Here is a 24,206-nt window from a genome sequence, read left to right on the forward strand (position 1 = left end):
AGATGCCCCTCTCGCGCAGGGTGGACGCGGAACAGCGCTGGCTCCTGCCCTCTAGACTCTGCAGCGCGAGCTGAGCAGGTGACCGTCCGTAAGGCGGGAGGCGCGCGGAGTTACTTACCTGGCCCGGCGCGCACGGGGCGGGGCGGGGCGGGGCGGGGCCGGGGTGCGATCCCAGGCCGTGATTGGGCCGCGCCGCGCCTGTCTCCATGTGCCGCGCGGCGGAGGCACAACATTCAAGTCCGGGGGCGGGGCCGGCGCGCGCCGGGAGGAAGCGGCCGCGCGGCAGCTGCGGGGCGTCGGGGCGGCGGCGGCTAAGGCCGAGGCTGAAGCGGCGGAGGCTGTGGTGAAGGCGGCGGCGCCTCAACCGGGGACGGTGCTCCGCTGGGCCCCCTTTCAGGCTCCATGGAGGCGGCAGCAAGCGGGGGCTGCGGCTCTGGACCGCCACTGCTGCTGAGCGAGGGCGAGCAGCAGTGCTACTCTGAGCTCTTCGCGCGCTGCGCCGGCGCCGCAGGCGGGGGCCCCGGGTCCGGGCCCCCTGAGGCCGCCAGGGCCGCCCCCGGCGCGTCCACCGCAGCCTCGGGCCCCGTGGCCGACCTGTTCCGGGCGTCGCAGCTGCCCGCCGAGACGCTGCACCAGGTAGGTCCCCGCGCCCCTGCCCCTGTGGGTCTGTGGGGACCATTTCTACGGGGACAGGGGGGCGGGGTGGGGCGACAGGGCTACCGACAGGCACCCAGAGGCCTTGGCCAGGTTGCGGAGAAGAGGGGCTTCGCAGCCGGGAATGGCGGCGACGCCCTTGTCCCCCAGGGGACACCAGCCTCCTCCGCAGCTCAGCAATGCTGGGTGCGCTCCTCATCTTCCTCCCCTGAGGCTGACGGACACTCCCTCCTCTCCCCGGCCGTTTCTGGGGCTCTGCAGCCTCCCAGACCCAAAGTTTGCCTTGTTCTGGAAGTGGTGTTTGTTTTGGCTCATGTCTGGTTTAACCTCTGCTCGAGGCTCCTGCCCTTCCCTCTCCTGGGTGGGTGGGCGCTTGCAGGATTGGAACTTGAAGGGTATGTGTTTGTCTGTAGGGCCGGGGGCCCACCACTGAATGTTGTCCGCTTTATATACTACTTGTAATATATACGTATCTACTATCTATATTTGCCCGGTAACATATTTCTGCATATTAGAATTAAACTGGCAAGTCTAATGACAAATTGCAGAACAGGGACACAGGGCTGCAAGAGGACGTCTGTCAAGGCAGAGACAAACTCCCTATTTAGGGCTAGAGGTGACCCCAGACGTCCACCGTGGGGGACAGTTGTAGTTTCCCGTCTTATCATTATTTGGACTTGAAATAGAATTACAAAGTAATTGTGTCATAGCTACATCCTTTTGGCTGCTCCGTACCTGAAAAAGGAGGCGGATGATGCACAGTAGATACTGTTTTTGTTTTGTGCTTTCCTTTTCTTTTTTTTTTTAGAATTAATGACTATTAAAAAATTATTTTTGGGTGCATTGGGTCTTCGTTGCTGCATGCGGGCTTTCTGTAGTTGCTGTGAGCTGGGGCTACTCTTCGTTGCAGAGCATCGGCTCTAGGCACTCGGGCTTCAGTAATTGTGGAGCATGGGCTTAGTAGTTGTGGCTCACAGGCTGTAGAGCGCAGGCTCAGTAGTTGTGGCGCACGGGCTTAGTTGTTGCGCGGCATGTGGGATCTTCCCGGACCAGGGCTCGAACCTGCGTCCCTTGCATTGGCAGGCGGATTCTTAACTACTGAACTACCAGGGAAGCCTGGTGATTCTTAATATCAGGCCCCAAATGTGAAATGAACCTTTTCTTAAAAGCTGGAGTCAGTATGAACGTTAACATCAGTTGTATATTTCAAGTGGGGAGTGGTATTTTAAAATCCAGTTCCAAAGGAGTATTGAGGGTTTTATGGTTCACTTATAATATCATTGTGTGTGTAGACTTTTTTTAATCACTTGACTGCATTTTATACTTCTGGGGCATGCATACACTCTGTCTGTTTGTGAGCATAACTTTAGCCACCCTGTAATCTCTCACTTTTCAGAATTCAAGATTTCTGAAGATATAATTAGTATTCACAGACCTTAACATGGCTGTTTGTCCCTTAAGAAGTCCTTGCTATGGAGACAGTTCAGCCTCTGTTGTTGAGCAGTTAAGCTAGACCAGGTAGAGGAAAAGTCAATATTTTAAAACACAAACCACAGCTATTACATGAGGCCCTCAGAATACTCCCAAGCATAATAAATTTATTAAATGCTGTTGCTGTTTCTCAACTGAAAGAGGAGTAAGTGACTGAGGCCACACAGCAAGTAAGTGACAGCTGGGCACCTGTTAAGGCTTATTTTGTTGTCAGTAATATATGGAGTGTGATAAGAGATGGTGGGCATATTAAATATGAATTATGTTGGTTGACTTCTCCTAAGGACTTGGGGAAGGGGCTTTCCTGGTGTGAGAACTTATGCTCCCTTGAGGTGTTTAAGATTTAAAAAGAACTGGGCTTCCCTGGTGGCGCAGTGGTTGTGAGTCCGCCTGCCGATGCAGGGGACACGGGTTTGTGCCCTGGTCCGGGAAGATCCCACATGCCGTGGAGTGGCTGGGCCCGTGAGCCATGGCCGCTGAGCCTGCGCGTCCGGAGCCTGTGCTCCGCAACGGGAGAGGCCACGACAGTGAGTGGCCTGCGTACCACAAAAAAAAAAAAAAAAAAAGAACTCAAGGCACAGTGCCATTGTATGGATGAGATTATATTCTTGATGTCTAGTCGAAACCTGCTTGCAAAAGATGCTGGCAAAAGGGGACATCCCTAGAATATTGCTTGTGGTAAATCTCTCAGAGCTTTAAAGCTCCCTTATTCAGCCCAGCAAAACAAAATATATCCTTCCCCATTAACTTAACGCAATGCAGTAACCCAATATTCTTCGTACAGGTGAACATGAACATCAAAGGCATCCTGGACAGAGAAATGTAATCAGAAGAGATTCAAACCAAAGCCAGCAGCCGGCAGCCACCTAATTTTTACTGACCACTTTGGTGGTGTGTGGTGTGGTGTGTCTGGGTGTGTGTGCTCCCAGTACACACGTGCACTCCATTTATCCTGATTTGCACTACCCCATGAGTGTTTTAGCCTCTCTTTAAACAGATGTAGATGTTTTTAGCCTTTCTCTGTTAAACAGGAACCTGTAAGTTTAATTAAGTGACCCAACAGGTATAACTGCCCAAGTCATGGAGTCATTAACTAGCCCTGGTAGTTTCTATGGTAACAGATTTTTTTTCTTTTTAATAAGCATACAGTTAAGATTACCATAATGTTCCAGGAAGGTTGAAAATCTTACCTGAAGCAAATGTTCTATAAAAATACTTTACTTTGTCTCCTCCTTGGAATAAAAATAAACCACTATACCTATTACTTTGTTATGGAAGTGAGTTATCTTAGGGATTTTGTTTTCAGTTGAAATACATATGTATATATTTTTAATAGACTTTATCTTGTCAGAGCAGTTTTAGGTTCACAGTAAAATTGAGGGGAAGGTACACAGAGTTCCCATATACACCCTGCCCCACACATGCCCAGCCTCCCCCATTATCAACACCCCACCAGAGGGGTACATTTTTTACAATTGGTGAACCTGCATTGGTATATCATAATCACCCAGAGTCCATAGTTTACATTATGGTTTATTCTTGGTGATGTACATTCTTTGGTTTTGGACAAATGTATAATGACATGTATCCATCATTGTAGTATCATACAGAGTAGTTTCACTGCCCTAAAAATCCTCTGTGCCCTACTTATTCATCCCTTGTTCTTACTCCCAAACCCTGGCAACCACTGATCTTTTTTACTGTTTCCAGAGTTTTGCCTTTTCCCAAAACGTCGTATAGTTGGAATCACACAGTATGTAATCTTTTCAGATTGGCTTCTTTCATTTAGTAGTATGCACTTAAGATTCCTCCATGTTTTTTCATAGCTTGATGGCTTATTTCTTGTTAGTGCTGAATAATATTCCATTGTCTGGATGTACCACAATTTATCCATTCACATACTGGAGGACATTTTGGTTGCTTTCAAGTTTTGGCAGTTATGGATTGCTTACAGTTGCTGTAAGCATCTGTGTGCATTTAAGTTTTCAACCCCTTTGGGTAGATACCAGTAAGTGTGATTGTTGGATCATATGGTAGGAGTGAGTTTAGTTTTGTAAGAAACTGCCAAGCTGTCTTCCAGAGTGGCTGTACCATTTGCAATCCCCCGGGAATGAATGAGAGGTCCTCTTGCTCTATATCCTCATCAACACGTGGTGTTGTCAGTGTTCTAGATTTTCACCATTCTCATAGGTATATAGTGGTATCTTGTTGATGTAATTTGCAATTCCCTAGAGACATATGATGTTTAGGATCTTTCCATATGCTTATTTTCTGTCTTGGATTATATTTAAGTGCATCATAATAGCTTATTTTGAAAGGCGTTTTGGTCTCTTTATAGAGAGGTGTTGATGTATTTTATTATTTTGTAATAAATTTATTTATTTATTTATTTATTTATGGCTGTGTTGGGTCTTCGTTGCTGCGCGTGGGCTTTCTCTAGTTGCGGCGAAGTGGGGCTACTCTTCGTTGTGGTGTGTGGGCTTCTCATCGTGGTGGCTTCTCCTGTTGTGGAGCATGGGCTCTAGGTGCACGGGCTCCACTAGTTGTGGCACGTGGGCTTAGTAGTTGTGGCTCACGGGCTTAGTTGCTCCGCGGCATGTGGGATCTTCCTGGACCAGGGCTCGAACCCGTGTCCCCTGCATTGGCAGGCGGATTCCCAACCACTGTGCCACCAGGGAAGTCGTGATTTATTTTAAAACAGGATTCTAGTACTAGGTACAAAAATGTTAGAGTAAAACACTGAAATTAGAAAAAGTAAATATGGATGTCTGAGAAACAGGTAAATAGTTTTTGTTTAATACTTCAAGACAAAGAGCTATAGATGTTAGAGTGATTGGTTTCCCAGGTTGTGAAGTATTTCATTGGTATTGAAAGGCCAGCATTTTACTAGAATGCATAGACTTGGGTTGGATGTGTATTTGAGGTATCTGAGTTTCTTTTGTGCATCAGGCACTGTTCTAGATGCTGAGGTTACAGCTGTGAATCAAACACAACCCCTGTCCTCACAGAGCTTACATTCCAAAGCAGATGTTTTATTTATTTCTTGCTTGCTTGCCACGGGGCTTGTGGGATCTTAGTTCCCTGACCAGGGATCGAACCCGGGCCCTTGGCAGTGAAGGCGCTGAGTCCTAACCACTGGACCGCCAAGGAAGTCCCGCAGTGCAAATGTTTTTATTTTTTAGGGCTTGAGTAAGAAAATATAACAGCTAGAACAAAAGTATCTACCTTAAACTGGCAAGTTTTCTGCTTGATGTAATGAATTAACAAACTATATAGACTCCTTTATAATATCTGTCTTTCAGGATGGTGTCTTAGTCTTTGAGAATGCTGTGCATATTTCAAGTAGTCATTATAATTAGTTTTCTTTTTTCTTTTTTTTTTTTTTTTTTTTGCGGTATGCGGGCCTCTCACTGCTGCGGCCTCTCCCCTTGCGGAGCACAGGCTCTGGACGCGCAGGCTCAGCGGCCATGGCTCACGGGCCCAGTCGTTCCGCGGCATATGGGATTTTCCCGGACCGGGGCATGAACCCGCGTCCCCTGCATCGGCAGGCGGACTCTCAGCCACTGCGCCACCAGGGAAGCCCCCAGTTTTCATTTTTATATGGTTAACTGTTTTCAGATAATATTTTTTATTGAGATATAATTGACATATGATGTATTAGTTTCAAGTATATAACATAATGATTCAATATTTGTATGTGTTGCGAAATGATCATCACAGTAAGTCTAGCTGATATCCATCAGCAAACATAGTTAACAAAAATTTCTCTCTTGTGATGAGAACTTTTATGATTTACTTGCAACATCTTTCACATACATAATACAGTATTATCAATTTTAGTCACCATGCTATACATGACATCCCCAGGACTTACTTATTTTATAACTGGAAGTTTTTTTTTTAATATTTATTTATTTTGGCTGGGCCAGGTCTTAGTTTCGGCATGTGGGATCTTCATTGCAGCATGTAGGATCCTTTGTTGCAGCATGCGGCATCTTCAGCTGTGGCATGTGGACTTCTTATTTGGGGCATGCATGTGGGATCTAGTTCTCCGACCAGGGATCGAACCCGGGCCCCCTGCATTGGGAGGGCGGGGTCTTACTAACTGGACCACCAGGGAGGTCCCATAAGTGGAAGTTTGTGCCTTTTGACCACCTTCACCCATTTCACTCACCCCCACCTCTGGCAACTACCAATCTGTTCTCTGTATCTATGAGTTCCAGTTTTTTGTTGGTTGGTTTGTTTTTAGATTCCACATAAAAGTGAGATCATGCATACATTATTTGTCTTTCGCTGACTTGACAGTTAACTCTTAGACTTTAAGGGAAATAGTTATGAAACACTGTTGATTTCGTATTATCAGGGGAAATTATTGAATGGGAAAAAAGCCAGTAAGTAATGTCTGATTGTTTGAGTGGCTTTGATTGAGGAAAAGAAGTAAAACAAAGCTAGGAGAAGTAGAGGATATTTAAAAAATTTCTGCGCACGGACTCACCTTTGGGAAGAACTCATATTTAAGGGTTTTCTTGTAATTCTTTAACGCAACTGTTTAATCGTTAAAAACAACTATAGGCAAAAGACAAAATTCTTGTGAACTTCTTCCAGTTGTTGGATTATTAGCCAGAACTATTTTTTTAATGCAAATGAAACAGTTTTCTGTTTTTACATCTTTATATCATATCCCTTTGTAGCATATGCTTTAGGGAGATAGAGGCCAGCATGCTAAAAGGGTAACTTGGAATATGTGCTTTTGAGATAAACAGTGTTCTTTTTTTGTAAAAGAGAATGAATGCCAGCAGATAAAGGAAGTTCCAGAGCCATACCATTGTCTGGTTAAAAGGAGGACATTTGCATAATAGTACCTTGTTAACTCTTATAAAAAAAAATTTCTGGTGTGTAAAACTAGAGGACTACCCAACAATAAGTGTGTACCCACTACTCAGCATAAGAAGTAAAACAGCCCAGTTAGTGTGAAAGTTTCCTGTGACCCCTTCTCTGGTCCCATTCCCCTTCCTGCTCACCTCAGAGGTTACTACTGTCCTGAATTTGGTGTGCATGATTTGAAACGTTTTTGTACTTTTATTATAGCTATATGTGTGTGTATATATATAGTGTGTACATACATGTATATATATACACATGTGTCACTAAAATGATAAATTGTTTTGTATGGCTTTTCAACTCAGAAGGAGGAGTATAGTACTCCGTAACCTTCCGCAACTTGCTTTTCCTCTCATTGTTTTGTTTTTGAGGTTTGCCCTTGTTGACACAGGTAGCTGTAGTTCATTTATGTTTCTTTTTAAAAAATCTTCATTACCTGCTCTTACAATGCCTCATTTATTTATTTATTAATAAATTTATTTATTTTTATTTATTTTTGGCTGTGTTGGGTCTTCGTTGCTGTGCGCGGGCTTTCTCTAGTTGCGGCGAGCAGGGGCTACTCTTTGTTGCGGTGTGCGGGCTTCTCGTTGCGCTGGCTTCTCTTTGTTGTGGAGCACGGGCTCTAGGCACACAGGCTTCAGTAGTTGCAGCACGTGGGCTTTAGTAGTTGTGGCTCGCAGGCTCTAGAGTGCAGATTCAGTAGTTGTGACACACGGGCTTAGTTGCTCCACGGCATGTGGGATCTTCCCAGATCAGGGCTTGAACCCGTGTCCCCTGCACTGGCAGGCGGATGCTTAACCGCTGCGCCACCAGGGAAGTCCCAATGGCTGTAGAGACCTTTATGCTTATGGAAAGTAGGTGGCATTTTAAAAAATATATATATAGAATGTTACATGACTAGGGAACTGTTCTAAACATGTACAAACATTCAAAATGCCTTCTTAGATAGAGAAAGCACACTGGTATTGTTGATAGTGTTACAGTACAGTTAATTGATTAGGGTGTCATAGGCTTGCTTTTTTCTAATTTTTAAAAAAATGGAAACAAGCAAACAGATAGACTAATACATTAAACTCCTCTGCACTTGCCACCCCTGCTCAACAACCATCAATACTCGGTCAATTCCATTCCATCTGCATTCCTACCTTGTTCCTTGCCCCCTCTTTTATCCTGAAGCAAGTCTCAGACATCATATGATTCCATAGGGTTTATCTTTAAGGAGGGAACCTGGGGATGGTCAGAGGGGATGGGAACATGCATGGGTTTAATACCTGTGGCTTATGGTTAAATGGCAAGAGTGAATGATGGGGGGCTTCCCTGGTGGCACAGTGGTTAAGAGTCTGCCTGCCGATATGGGGGACACGGGTTCGTGCCTCAGTCCGGGAAGATCCCACGTGCCGCGGAGCGGCTGGGCCCGTGAGCCATGGCCGCTGAGCCTGTGCGTCCGGAGCCTGTGCTCCGCAACGGGAGAGACCACAACAGTGAGAGGCCCGCGTACCGCAAAAAAAAAAAAAAAAAAGAGTGAATGATGGTTTCATATCATTGAGCCATTGCCAGTCTTTAAGGTAATGATGTTTGAGTACTGATTTAAAATAAATCATCTGGGGCAACCAATAGGGAAATTGAAAAACAACGTGAAGACTAGAAATGCAAGCTGGATTTGAACATTGTCCTAGTTTCCCACACATAACTGGGGAATGCTCTACTTTAAGGGTATAGAAAATTGGTTTTGAGGAAATCTTGAGGTTTTTTTTTTAAAGGCTGTGCCACACAGCTTACGAGATCTTAGTTTCCGATTGGGGATTGACACCGCCCACCCCCCCCAGCCTTCCCTGGCAGTGGAAGCCTGGAATCCTATCCACTGGACCGCCAGGGAATTCCCTTGAGTTGTTTTGCTAATTACTGGTAACTTTTAAAAGAGGGTTTGGTTCCTTTCCAGGTTTTTTCAAACTTTCTGTTTGTTTCCTATAGGCACAGGGTCTAGTATTTTGTATTTATATTATTCAGTACACGTCTATTAGTGGGCGACTGCCTTAGTCCATTCTGGCTGCTATAACAAAATACTACAGACTGGGTGGCTTATAGACAACGGACAATTATTTCTGACAGTTTTTGAGGCTGAAAGTCCAAGACTAAGGTGCCAGCGTGGTTGCCTTCTGGTGAGAGTTCCCTTCTCGGTTCATAGCCTGTGACTTCTCACTGTGTCCTCACATGATGGGAAAGGCTAGGGATCTCTCTGGAGCCTCTTTTATAAGGCAGTAATCCCATTCATGAGGGCTCCACCCTCATGGCCTTAGCACTTCCCAAAGGCCCCACTTTCTAATACTATCACACTGAGCATTAGGATTTCAACATAGGAATTTTGGGAGGACATACATATTCAGACCATAGCAGCAACCAACCAACCTGGGTTGCTCAGAACTGAGTTGTTTCTTAGGGCATGGTACTTTCCGTTTTCAAACGAAGACAGTCCTAGGCAAACTTGGATGGTAGGTCACCCCGTCTTTTGGTTACTGCACTAGTTGTTTATTGCTCTGGAATGAATTTCCAGAAATGTAAATTGCAGCTTAATACAACACATGTTTGTTACTAATTGTTTCTATGGCTTAACTGGGTCCTCAGCTCAGGGTTTCACAAAGCTGAAATCAAGGCATTGGCCAGGTGGCCTTCCTCTTTGCATCTGGGGACCTCTTCTAAGGTCACATGGTTGTTGGTAGAATTCAGTGCCTTGTGATTTTAGGACTGGAGCCCTCAGCTCCTAGAGGCCACCCGCAGTTCCCTGCCACATGGCCCTCTCCATAGGCAGTTCACAACATGACTGTTTGCTTCTTTAAGGCCAGCAGGAGATTCACTTTCTCCAGTCACCTTAGATGAGCGACATCCCATCACCTTGCCATATTCTCTTGGTTCAAAGCAAGTCACAGGTTCTGCCTGCACTCAAGGGGAGAGGATTATAAAAAAGCACAGATTACCAGGAGGTGAGAATTTTTGGAAGGGGGGTCACCTTAGGATCTTTCTACCACGCTTGCCTTCCAGAGTTTTCTGAAGCAGAAAATTATTCTGGTTAGCTTTGGGGGGTCAGAATAGATATATTTTTGCTCAGCCACTCATGTCAAATTTCTTTGTCTTTAAAAAAACATTTTCATGCATAATTCATTTTCTTATGCCAAGTAGGACTGGCAAATCTTCTTAGGCATTATTTTCAATTTTAGTCTTTAGACAATTTGCTTTTCCTCTTAACTAGTAGGAGGCGGGAAAAAAAGTGGAAAAGCAGATGTGAATGCTGTGCATGCTCGCTCCTGCACAGAATAAAGCAGGCCTTTTTAATCTGGGTCCAGCTCTGAGGGGTCTTTGAATTTAGATGTGGGGAAAAAATACAGTTTTCTTTTTACTGACCCCTAACTGATATTGAGCATTTCCTTCTATTATGCATTGTAGGCAATAAACCACAGTAGCATTAGCAATTCCTGTGACTTGATCACTTATAGAAATAGAACTTTTGTTTTTTATTTTAAATTTTATTTATTTATTTTTTTGTGGTACGCGGGCCTCTCACTGTTGTGGCCTCTCCCGTTGCGGAGCACGGGCTCCGGACGCGCAGGCTCAGCAGCCATGGCTCATGGGCCCAGCCGCTCTGCGGCATGTGGGATCTTCCCGGACAGGGGAACGAACCGGCATCCCCTGCATTGGCAGATGGACTCTCAGCCACTGCACCACCAGGGAAGCCCCAGGAACTGGTTTTGTGGAAGACAAGTTTTCTGGGGGTGGGTGGGGAATGGCTCAGGCAGTAATGCAAGTGACGGGGAGCAGCAGATGAAGCTTCAGTTGCTTGCAGGCCACTCACCTGCTGTGTGGCCTGGTTCCTAATAGGAACCCGGGGGTTGGGGACCCCTGCTGTAGACACTGGCTGATCTTATCATTGTGTTAATAAACACATGTATTTCCACCACAAACTTGTTTTTTTAAATATTTGATAGCTGTAGTTCAATATATTTTGTTTACAGTCCTGTGTATTTTAGTTTTGGTCGTGCTGCTCGGCTTGCAGCATCTTAGTTTCTCAACCAGGGATCGAACCTGGGCCCTGTGAGTGAGAGTGCCGAGTCCTAACCACTGGACTGCCAGGCAATTCCCAATAATCCTGTATATTTAAAAAAAATTTTTTGTTGGAGTATAGTTGCTTTACAATATTGTGTTAGTTTCTACTGTACAGCAAAGTGAATCAGCTCTATGTATACATATATCCCCTCTTTTTTGGATTTCCTTCCCATTTAGATCACCACAGAGCATTGAGTAGAGTTCCCTGTGCTATACAGTAATCCTGTGTATTTTAAGTGTTTACTTTTATGCATTTAAATTTATTCTGAGAAGAGGTCAATGCAGGCTGCCCAAGGGGGGTCCAAAGCACAAAAGTGGTTAAGAAGCCCTGCTTGAAAGACTTGTGAGGTGTCTAGAAATTCCGGTTCTACGTAGCTAATTGTTTCCAAAGTCAGAATGGTAGCAGCAGTGCTGGCAAGTCTGGGTCAGGAATGAGATTCCATAAGGCTCTTGTTCCCCCCTCCTCCCCTGTCTGTCCTGTAAGGGGGAAGGAAGCCCAGAGTGAATGGATGCTCAGCTGCTTCCTCCAGGACCTCACCCTCAAGTCCGTGCTGCAGTTCCAGCTCTGAACCGTCTCTGCTCTTGACCTTTCTGTCTGGCCCTCTCAATCTCACTTCACTCCAGAGAGCCCCTCTGGAGCACGCGCCAGCTGGCTATTGGGCCTGTTTTATTTACCACTATTATCTCTACTTCAGAGGCTGGCTAGAACATGGACTTACAGGAAAAAGTGATTTTTACAGACTGGAGAAACTCAGCTATCCTCATAATTTAATTCAGGACCAGGAGAGGCTATTAATATTAGGCTAGTAGTAAATGTGTGCTTTGACTTAATTCATTTGTAACACTTTGCCCTCAGTTTACAGAAAAATATTTTTGTTCAGCCTCCTGGGGGTGATTAAGTGTTTCACCTGTGTTAATTTACTGACTAATTGAAGTAAATCCCATAAATGCCAGCAATTAAGAATTGTTTGTTTTTTCAAAGCAGGCTTTCTTAAATGCATAATGTTTGCCCCTGATGCCTTCAAAAGAACATATTTAATACAGTGATCTCTTTGTTTCTCCCTTAGTTCAGGGTCAGCCTTGTGAAAAACAGATGATTATACATGAACAGCTTTTTGCCCCAGGAGATGTTTGATGTGCTTGCCTTTTGAGTTTGTTTTTTTTTTAGGCTCTCTTTAAAATTATTTAAAAATGTTTTAACTCCTGTCCTTTGCATACGCTCTGGTGGTTTTATGGTCCTATTACTGAGAGATGGCAATGGAAGTGAAGCAGTGAAATTAGCACGTGGATGTTTAGCTTCTTTTAACTTATTCTTTGTTCTAGATCAGGGTTTCTCCACCTCAGCACTATTGACACTTTGGGCCAGATCATTCTTTACAGTGAAGCTGTCCTATGCATTGTAGGATGTCTAGCAGCATCCCTGGGCTCTACTCACTAGATGTTAGTATCTGTCCCTTCCCCAGTTGTTACAACCAAAATGTTTCCAGGGACTTCCCTGGTGGTCCAGTGGCTAAGACTCCACACTCCCGATGCAGGGGGCCTGGGTTCGATCCCTGGTCAGGGAAGCAGATCCCACATGCCACGGCTAAGAGCCCGCATGCCACAACAAGAACAACAAAAAGATCCCGCATGCCTCAACGAAGATCCCATGTGCGCAATTAAGACCCGGTGCAGCCAAATAAATAAATATTAAAAAATAAAAAGAAAAAAAGAGAAGCAACCTTTAAAAAATAAACCACAAAAATGTTTTCACACATTGCCAAATGCCCCTGGGGCAAAATCTACTCTGGTTGTAGATATATGGTGTCCACATATATACAGTCGTGGTAGCCGCTACCATTTATTAACTGATTACCATGTACTTGGCCTCGTCCTATAACTTGTAGAGCGCTCATGTCATTTAATTCTCACAACCAAGCCACTAGGTTAGGTATTATCATCCTCAGTTCGAAGAAAACAAAACAGAGGCGCAGAGGTTCAGTAACTTGCCCACAGTCACGTAGATAAGTGACTTCTAGTAGTCCTTTAAAGAATTATCTGGGTTGGGATTCAGTCTTTGTTTTTAAATTAAAAAAAAGTTTTAAAAATTCATTTTATTGAAATATAGTTAATTTACAGTGTCGTGTTATGGAATTCCGTCTTTGTTAAAGAGGCAAACTAAAAAAGAAAGGGGGGTTTCCTGATGACCTCTCAGTGGAGAGGCTGTTGCTTCCATGGCAGTTCTGTCTAAGTGTGGGAGTTCTCGCTTGAAGCGGTGATCATGTGGGCACGTGTCTGAGTAGGGTTTGGACCGTTTCTGAGGTGCTTCTGTGGTAGGGTGAAGCAGAACAAGGGACAGTCTCGGGGCCAGGCCGATTCAACTTTGAGGCCAAGGAAGCCATCAGCAGTTGGGGTTCTCAGGGTCCCTCAGGCGTGGTGTGCCCAGAGGTTGACTGAGAGCAGGAGCGCGGAGGCGTGGAGCGCAGTGGTGGCTGGCGGCCTCGGCCTCCCTGGTTCTGAGGGGCCAGGGGCGGGAATGTTGCTGTCAGGGCTGCGAAGGGTGCTTCGCCTGCAGGAACAGTGGTCTGGAAGGGCATGGTCATTGGCAGCCCCGTGGCCAGGAGGGCGTGGGATGGGAGCTGAGGGACAAGTGGCCGGCTCTGTCCCCTGTTGGCTGCCGTGCTGGAGGCCGGAGGCATGGGAGCCTGCATGTGGAAGCTCACGGAGGCTGGCCTCTTGTGCAGAGTGTGGGCCGAGGGGCTGGAGGGGGCTCTGGGGGACGGATGGAGGAAGAGCCAGCTCAGGGTGCCAGCTGGGCTGGGACCCAGAGCCCTGGATCCTCGGGAGAAGGGGGCACAGCCGGTGTGGGGAGAGTGGGAGTCCACTCGCGATGGGCCGGCCTGCTGCCCTGCCCTCCAGGAGGGCTGAGAGGGCTTCTTCTCACTTCTCCCGGGAGGCCTTGAGGCTATGGGGGTGTGTACGAGTGGGTGCTTTTCGATCAGAGTGGGGCAGGCATTTCCAACGGTTGCAGTGTTTGTTCTTGTTCAGGGCACCGGGAAACATGCAGCCATGGAGCCTCTGGGAGCTTCTGTGAGGACTGGCTGCACATGGTGGGAACGGCACCCTAGAACTGGAGATGAGTTAGTTCAGGGGAGTGGAAAGTGTATTATAATATTTAGGGATATGGCCTCGTGTTAGTTTGGCTTTTTTCTTTCCCTGAAGGATAGGATTCCTGTAGGGATTTTTCCTCATCCCAAAATAGCTGTGTGTGTGTGTGTGTGTGTGTGTGTGTGTGTGTGTGTGTGTGTGTGTGTGTGTGTGTGTGTCTGCACGCATGTGCGCGCAGACTCAGGATTTCTCTGTGCATTGCTCAAACTCACCAAGGCCCTGTTGAGCAAACCAAGGCTGTTAAAAAACGTAGAATCCTCCTCATATACTGCAAAGTAAACTCAAATGCAAAGAAATAGCTTGGTTTTTTTTTTGCTTTCTTCATGGGCTAGCATATCTTCTGGAAAACTTGTTGCCATGGCAATGGGATATTATCTACCTCAGTAGTGTACTACATAAAAATAGCCCTTTGTGTCGAGGGTGATGTTGGTGACAGGTGGTTGGGTGAGTGTTTAGCAGGGTGCTTTGTCAGCATTCCATTGTTTAAGGTTGTGAAATAGAAACGAGTATTGATTTGCTCTTCTCTCTCAAAATGCAATTTAATCTGTAAAGGGCGGGTAGTGGTGCTCTGTATTGTGAATTATGTCTTTCTTTGCATGTCAGGTAAATATGATTGAAGCCACCTCTCATGGTGATAAGGAAATGTCTTCTCTATTCTTTCTGTTGATGCTACAGGGTGTGCAACACAAGATTGAGTGGGGGGCAAGTAGTATAATTCTCTCATTCTTCAACAAATGGTTCTTCCTAAGTGCCTTGTCCTTATAAATCCAAATGTGGCATGTGGTCAGGTGGACTAGATGAGTTCTGAGCTGTTGATCAAATACTCATTTCTTGCAGGTTCTTAAATGGAACAGATTCTTGATGAAAGTCAGTTTCCTCTGCTGGTTTTAGCATTGGTTTCATGTGTAGCCAAGGATGGACTCTTGATCCTAATCTTGAATTTTACTTGAAAAAAATCCTTTGGGCAATTTCTTAGTGGTAACTCTCAAACATTTGTCATCCTCTCACCTTCCTTCTAGAAATTTGTCTTATGTGTAAATAACAGCTTCCTAGTGCTGAAATAAAGTTTACTCTAGTTTTTAGAATTTTAGACTCTCGAGAAATACCATGGCTTGGAGTTTTAGCCTTGAAAGTTATTGCTCTAATTCTCATATGCATTGTACTACTACAGAAATGGACTCATTACCTTTGTATTTTCTCTTGGAGTCAGTATGAATATGTTTTTGCTGATGATATCAGAAATAGTTGGTGAATGGCTTGCTGGGTACCCAGTACTATTCTTAGAACTTTTTTTGTGTATTAACTCACTTAATTCCCATAAACATTCTGAAAGGTTTTTGTCACTGTTTTCCAGATGTGGCATACTTATTAGTATGCCTTTTGGTTTCTGGTGAGTAAGTACTGTGCTATGTAAGACTTGATTGCTCCTTCTTGCTTGCCAGTGTGTTGAAGTGTTTCTGATACTGAAAGCATTCTTCTGCCAGGGGACGGCCAAACACAGCCCATGGGCCAAATCCATCCTGTTGCCTATATTTTTTTGTATGGCTTATGAGCTAAGAAGGGTTTGTAAATTTTTAAAGGGTTGGGAAAAAATAAAAATAATGTTTCTTGACACATGCAAATTGCGTGAAATTCAAATTTCAGTTTCTGTAAGCAAAGTTTCCTTGGCACACAGCCACACTCAGATGTTTACATATTGTCCGTGGCCTATACGCACTAGAATGGAGGGCTGAGTAGTTCTCACAGACACTATATAGCCCATAGGACCTAGAGTATTTACCGAAGAAGTTTGCCAACCCCTGCTGTTTATTCTTCTACATCTAGAATGGGAGATTGTATTGAATAATAAAAGCAGATGGGATTTATGTACAGGTTCTCTTTTGGTGTGTATTATACTTTCCTCTCTTCTACTTGTTACTGTTCTTACTAGCGTAGTTTCCTGTGCTATGGCATATCTCAAATATACTCGATTTCAGCTCTCTTTCTATACCCATATTGGTTTTTATCGTAACAGATATTCATAACCCTTCCCAAATCAGGGAGCGTAATGAATTTTATCATTTTACTAGTTAATATGTTTCCTTCGTTAGGTCAGTAATTGTAATTCCCCCAGCTCTATTTATTTCTAACTATATTGCTTTCTACTTTTGGGCTATCAGCCAACATAAACATTTGATACTTTAGTAATCCTCACTAAACCACCTGCGCTGATTGTGCTATTTCAATTTAGTAAATCCTCTGTATGATAAAGATTGTATCTTCTACATTCATCCTTTTGGATTTAACATACTCAACATAATCAACTTTGGAACATTCGTGCAATTATTTTAAAGCAATATGTTTTCTCCTTTTTCTCGTTTCCCCAATTTTTAAATAACAGCTTTATTGAGATGTAATTCACATACCATACAACTTACCCATTTAAAGTATACAATTCAGTTTTTAGAATATTCACTGTCTAGTTCCAGAATATTTTTTGTTGTTGTTGACGTATAGTTGCTTTGCAATGGTGTGTTTCAGGTGTACAGCAAAGTGATTCAGTTATAAGTATATTTATATACTTTTTCAAATTTTTTCCATTATAGATTATTAGAAGATTCTGAATATAGTTACCTGTGCTATACAGCAAATCCTTGTTATTTATCTATTTTATTTTATCTTTTATTTTTTGGCCGTGTCTGGCAGGTTGTGGGATCCTACCAGAGATTAAACCTGGGCCCTTGGCAGCGAGAGCGTGGAGTCCTAACCACTGGACTGCCAGGGAATTCCCTATCTATTTTATATATAGTAGTGTGTATCTTTTAACTCCAAACTCCTAATTTATCTCTCCCTATCCCCTTTCCCCTTTGATAACCATACATTTGTTTTCGATGTCTGTGAATCTGTTTCTGTTTTGTAAATAAGTTCATTTGTATTATTTTTTTAGATTCCACATATAAGTGATGTCATAAATAAGTTCATTTATATTATTTTTTTAGATTCCACGTATAAGTGATGTCATATGATATTTGTCTTTCTCTGACTGACTTATTTCACTTAGTATGATAATCTCTAGGTCCATCCATATTGCTGCAAATGGCATCATTTCATTCTTTTTTATGGTTGAGTAATATTCCACTGTATATATATACCACATCTTCTTTATTCCTCTTTCTTTCTTTTTTTTTTAAAAGTTTTGTTTATTCCATTTCATTTGGTGGGAGGCTCTGTACATCTGGATCTATACCTCATCTTACCTAGGAGTCAGTGTTTTGTTATTTATTTATTTAGGCTGTGCCGGGTCTTAGTTGCGGCCTGCAGACTTCTTAGTTGTGGCATGCGAACTCTTAGTTGCGGCATGCATGTGGGATCTAGTTCCCTGACCAGGGATTGAACCTGGGCCCCCTGCATTGGGAGTGTGGAGTCTTACCCTACTGGACCACCAGGGAAGTCCACTGTTCCTCTTTTGATGGACATCTAGGTTGCTTTCATGTATTGGCTATTGTAAATAGTGCTGCTATGAACATTGGGGTGCAAGTATCTTTTTGAATTAGAGTTTTCATCTTTTCTGTATATATGCCCAGGACTGGGATTGCTGGATCATATGGTAACTCTATTATTCATTTTTTAAGGAACCTCCATACTGTTTTCTGTAGTGGCTGTACCAATTTTTACATTACCACCAACAGTGTGGGAGGGTTCCCTTTTCTCCACACCGTGTTTCCAGGATGTTTTCACCACCCCAAAAAGAAACCCTGTACCCACTAACAGTCACCTCCAATCCCAATATATCTAGGCCACCGGTGTTTTCAATGTTCGTCCATGTTGTAGCATGTACCAGTACTTTTTATGGCCCGGAAATATTCTGTTGTATGGACATACCACATTTTATTTATCCATTCATCAGTTGATGGACATTTGGGTTATTTCTCCTGTTTGGCTATTATGAATAATGCTGCTATGAACATTTTGGTACAAGTTTTTGTGTGGATGTATGTTTTCATTTCTCTTGGTTAATTACCTAGTAGTGGAATTGCTAGGTCACACAGTAACTCCATGTTCAGTCTTTGAGAAACTGCCAGACTCTTTCCCAAAGTGCTGTACCATTTTACATTCCCACCAGCAATATACAGGGATTTCAATTTCTCTACATCTTTGCCAACATTTGCTATTGTCTGTCTTTTTGATTATAGCCATCCTAGTGGATGAGAAATGGGATTTCATTGTGGTTTTAGTTTGCATTCTACTGGTGACTTATGATGTTGATGATACCAGATGCTTATTGGCCATTTGTATATCTTCTTTAGAGAAATGTCTGAGCCCTTTGCCCGTTTTTATTTATTTTTATTTTTTTTCAAACCACCACTGTTTTGTTTGTTTGTTTATTTATTTATTTATGGCTATGTGGGATCTCCGTTGCTGTGCACGGGCTTTCTCTAGTTGTGACGAGCCGGGGCTACTCTTCGTTGCGAAGTGCGGGCTTCTCATTGCGGTGACTTCTCTTGTTGCGGAGAACAGGCTCTAGGCGCACGGGCTTCAGTAGTTGTGGCATGCAGGCTCAGTAGTTGTGGCTCGTGGCCTCTGTAGCACAGGCTCAGTAATTGGGGCACACGGGCTTAGTTGCTCTGCGGCATGTGGGATCTTCCCGGATCAGGGCTTGAACCTATGTCCCCCTGCATTGGCAGGCGGATTCTTAACCACTGCACCACCAGGGAAGTCCTCGGTTTTTAAATTAGGTCATTTGTCTTTATAAAGAATTCTTACAACTCAGTATTTTATATATTCTAGATACAAGTCTCCTGTCAGATAAGTGACTTGCTAAACATTTCTCCCATTCGGTGGGTTGTCTTTTTACTTTCTTGATGGTGTCCTTTGAAGCATAAAATTCAAAAATTTTGATGAGGTTATTTACTTTTTGCTTTTGTTACGTCTTTTTTTGGTATCTTATTTAAGAAACCATTGCCTAATCCAAGATCATAAAGATTTACCCCCGTGTTTTCTTTGAAGAGTTTTATAGTTTTAGCTCTTTTATTTAGATCTTCGATCCCTTTTGAGTTAATTTTTGTATGTGGTATGAGGTAGGGGTTCAACTCCCATTCTTTTGTATATGGCTCTCCAGTTGTCCTAGTATCATTTGTTGCAAAGTTGTCCTAGCATCATTCTTTTCCCATGGAATGGGTTTGGAACCCTTGTCCAAAATCAGTTGACCATAAATATAAGGGTTTATGTTTGGACCGTCCATTCTATTCCATTGATCTGTATTTCTGTCATTATACCAGTACCACACTTTGTTGATTTGTTTTATTTATTTTTGAGACACATGTTCCCCTTTCCCCCACCACTTAAACTTAGGACATTTCACAATTGGTGGTATCTTAAATTTCATCAAAACTTGCATACTGTGTGTTAGTGGGTTGAGAAAGGATACTAGAGTCTAGATTGGAGCACTGTTAACTCTTAGGAACTGAATGGGTAGGAGATGGGGATGAGGATAGTGAGAAAGGTGGTAAATTGGATGCTCCCTCAGTGTTTAGCAGCAAACTGAAAGCAAGAGTCAAAAATAGTCTAGCTTTGGACTTCCCTGGTGGCGCAGTGGTTAAGAACCCACCTGCCAGTTCAGGGGACACGGGCTCGAGCCCTGGTCCGGGAAGATCCCACATGCTGCAGAGCAACTAAGCCCGTGCGCCCCAACTACTGAGCCTGCGCTCTAGAGCCCGTGTGCCACAACTACTGAGCTGGTGCGCCACAACTACTGAGCCTGCGTGCCACAACTACTGAAGCCTGCGCACCTAGAGCCCGTGCTCCACAGCAAGAGAAGCCACCACAATGAGAAGCCTGCGCACCACAACGAAGAGTAGCCCCGCTCACCACAACTAGACAAAGCCTGCGCACAGCAACGAGCACCCAAAGCATCCAAAAGTAAATAAACAAACAAATAAATTTATTAAAAAAATAGTCTAGCTTTACATAATTTCAAAGCTGAGTACTAATGGTTCCAGTTTCTTTTTGTGGATTCTTTTAAGAAATACTGCATCACTGAATGCTATTGATGGCACAGAGGACAACACTGTGCAAAATAGGGACATTGACCACTCTTAGTCAAAAAGATTGACAAAAGTCCTATTCTGAATGTGAGGAAGTTTTAGGGAAACCTTGAACAATTAATTTTGCTTATTTTCCTTTTTGTGAATGTGTGAGTAATAAATGAAAAATCTAAGTCTAAAATAACTCATTTAATAAGTCTAAGATAAATGCTAAGTGGTAAAGTATTATATCATATCTTATTTGGCTGTGTTTTATTAGTGCTACCTGAAATATTGGTGTCTTAGGTTTGAAGTACTGTTATATTCCTGCTTCTAGCTGTATTTACCACCTCAGAGGGAGTTGGGTCCTTTCCCGGAGTCAGTTCTATGAAATGACCTTTTTGTTTTCCGCTTCCTGCAGTCACTATATGTCCATCTGTTTTCTAGCCACTATGATTTTATTCTTCTTTCCCTTTCTCTTGGGCTTGTAGGTTTAAGCCTTTTTTTTTCTTTTTAAAAAAGTCTCGCATTATTATTCTAGTGGAGTTTTGAGTGAGAGTGGAGGTTAACATGTATGTTCAATCCAGTAGGAATATTCATTCAGTCACCCAAGAGTTGAGTTTACGGAAAATGACTTTTAGAAAAGTTGCAAAAAAATAGTACAGAGTTCCCTCTATTCCTCCCCCTGCTCCTTTAATGTTAACATCTTATATTTCATAGTACAATTATCAAGAGTAGGAAATTAACATTGCTACAGTATTATTAACCAAACTACAGACCTTAATTCAAATTTCATCAGTTTTTCCACTGGTGGTCTATTTCTATTCCAGGATACTATCGAGGATCCCATGTTGAATTTACTTAAGTCTCATCTAGTCTGTAACAGTTTCTTAATCTTGTCTTTCATGACACTTTTGAAGAGTACTGATCAGTTATTTTGTAGAATGTCCCTCAGTCTTTTTGAATGAGATTGTACATTTCTGGCAAGGTTACTAGAAAAATGATGATGCATCCTTTTCATCCTTTCCATGATGACGCATTGTATCATGGATTTCCTAATGTTAATATGCCTTATTACATGGTGACATTGACCAAGATCCCTTGTTTAAATTGGCGTCTTCACTAATTTAGGGGAATATGTTTTCCCTTATACTTAAAGCATCTTGCAGGAGGTGTTTTGAGGCTATGCACATATCCTATATCTCCTCAGACTTTTGCCCATTAATTTTTACCATTTATTGGTTGATCTATATCCATTAATTTCATATCATTTTCTAGAGTATTTGTGATAAACATTTGATTAAGTGAAACTAGATCTGTGCCCTGTAAGAAGCAAAGATCAGTTACAGAAAAGTCTATCATCTTGGTTAGTGTAATGTTAGCATCTGTGCACCCCAACTTTCAGGGGCTTAACACAACAGAAGCTTTCCTTCCTGGTGTCGGCATTTCTGTTTATGGAGGTGGTTTTCTGCCACGCAGTGGCAAGGACCCCAGGCTAGACTTTTTATTTTGAAGTAATTTCAAATTGACAGAAAAGTTGTAAAAATAGTACCTAGAAATCTTGTACACTCTTTACCTAGATTTAACATTTGCCACATGTGCCTTATTTTTTTCTCTCACTCCAGATATGTACTTTATATCTATCCGTTCATCCATCCATCCATTTATCTATCATCTATCTATTCTAAACCATTTGCGATTAGGTTGCATACATCATACTTTTATGCCTTAATAGTTTAAACTCATATATTTATCTATTTGTTTAGTTCTAGTATACACATAAAGAAGTTTCATAATGGCTAATTCACATTCCTGTGAGAAACACGTTCACTAACTAGATTATAGCAGGACAGTTGTTTTTTCTTTAGCCTTACTGTGAGTATCTAGTCAAGATATTGTTTTCAACAGTTTTCCACTGAAGTATTAAATTCGAAAACTGTATATAAGGACATAAGTTATTCAAATTTAGGAAATTTAATTTTTTTAAAGATTTTTTTTGATGTGGACCATTTTTTAAAAAGTCTTTATTGAATTTGTTACAATACTGCTTCTGTTTTGTGTTTTGGTTTTTTGACCGCGAGGCATGTGGGATCTTAGCTGCCCGACCAGGGATCGAACCTGCACCCCCTGCATTGGAAGGTGAAGTCTTAACCACTGGACCGCCAGGGAGGTCCCAGGAAATTTAATACTGATACAGTACTTTTGTCTGAAGCCTATATTCCAATTTCATCACTTGTCCCCAAAATGTTATTTGTAGGAATCTTTCTGTTTTTTCCTGATACAGGATCCAACCCAGGATCACAAATTGAATTTATTCGTCATGGCTCTTTAGTCTCCTTTATCTGGAATAGTTCCTGTAAGCTTTTCTTTGCGACATTCACGTTCTGAGCAATGACATTTCATGACTCTGTCTTGTAGAATGTAGCACATTTGGGTTTGGCTGGTGGCTTCTCTTGTTTAGATGAAGATTGTGCATTTTTGTCTGGATACTGCACCAGGGACGTGCCCTTCTCAGGTAATGAATGCTTTGGGGACACATGATGTCTCATTGCCCTTCATTGGTGATTTAAATTTTAATCATTTGTTTAAAGTATTGTCTAAGCCTGAATTGTTTTTAGGTATGAAGTATCTGAGTGATCAGTACCGTGAAGCCTCTCACAACAGTGTTTAGACTGAAAAATAATGATTGAAAAGTCTTTCAGAATCATTCAGATTGACATATACCTAACATGAAATCCAAACTGTTTTAACTTTTTTTGCTTGATTCATTTTCTACCATTGAAATGTTAATGCATGATTTAGCCATTCACAGCTGTTGGATTTTCTCATATGCAGGCATTTTTTCCCTTAAAATTTTTGTACTGTAGTAAAATATATACAAAATATACCATTTAAACCATTTTTAAGTGTCCATTTCAGTGCATGAAGTATATTCGCAAAGTTGTGTAAACATCATTGCTCTCCATTTCCAGAACTTTTTCATGATCCCAAGCAGAAATTGTGTACTCACTAAGCAATAACTCTCCATTGCCCGTCTCCCCCAGCTCCTGGTAACCTTGTTTTATATGCCATAATAATGGTATTTTAGAGTAAACACCAGCTTCCTGTGTTACCTGGGATAAGGTCACTCGACTTTTGTTCCCATACCAGAAATATGATAAAAATTTACTTGCCGTGTAATGTAGGGCAATTTCTGAATTTTGCCACGAGTTACTGTTTAGCAACTCCAAAACCTGGTAAGGGAAGCAGTTTTATTGTGAAAGTTAACAGAAATAGTCATTAGTTTGATGATCTTTACCTCTGGGGTTGGGTATTTTAGATGGGATAAGGGCACGGAGAGGTAAAATTACTCCTCTAGGGTGGCAGACCAGAGTTTACATTGCCTCTTATGTTTTCCATCTTGGCTGTCTACCAATTGGATATAGTCATTCTCATCATCCATGCTTTTGTACATGGCTTGGTATATATATATATAGATACATATAAATTTGAATAAATTCTAGCAGTGTTAGATGCCCAGCGTTCATAAAGACACTTTCCCACTGTGGTCTTTGTGTGTCCGTATTCCCTGGTCTGTAAAGTGAACATAACAAAATTAACTTCTCTCCAAAGGGTGCTTTGGGACAAAACTGTAACACACTTTGCATAGTAGAAAGGAGTCCTTATTCTTAGTAACAGTCGTCAGTGTTCTTTGAGGGCTCACCCACTCCCAGTCATTCTTCTAACCGTATTAGGAATATTTATAGACTAATTTTAATAGCACCGTAGAATATAGGTAGCACAGCCAAGTAGCCTGGTTTCCTTGGCAAATTTGACAAGACCTTGCGACTGTTGGCAGATTCCTTGGTTCAGGTGGGCAGTAGATGGATGGGAGATTCCAGGGCTAGCCTGTGAGTGTCCTGCTCTTGAGAGATTAGCACCTTGATTGGCCGCATA

At 42.7% G+C, this 24,206-nt stretch overlaps 1 protein-coding gene across 2 annotated transcripts in view; it reads left to right on the forward strand.

Annotated features, from left to right (window-relative positions):
- Positions 1-365: 365 nt before the first annotated feature.
- REPS2 (RALBP1 associated Eps domain containing 2) overlaps positions 366-24,206 on the forward strand; it is a 227,760-nt gene continuing 203,919 nt past the window's right edge. For both annotated transcript variants that reach the window (XM_032620885.1, XM_032620887.1), the window contains exon 1: positions 366-636. In XM_032620885.1, coding sequence (XP_032476776.1) covers positions 403-636 — 234 coding nt within the window. In that variant the 5' untranslated portion in view covers positions 366-402. The remainder of the gene's footprint in view (positions 637-24,206) is intronic.

This window comes from Phocoena sinus, chromosome X, assembly GCF_008692025.1.
Source record: "Phocoena sinus isolate mPhoSin1 chromosome X, mPhoSin1.pri, whole genome shotgun sequence".
Lineage (NCBI taxonomy): Eukaryota > Metazoa > Chordata > Mammalia > Artiodactyla > Phocoenidae > Phocoena > Phocoena sinus.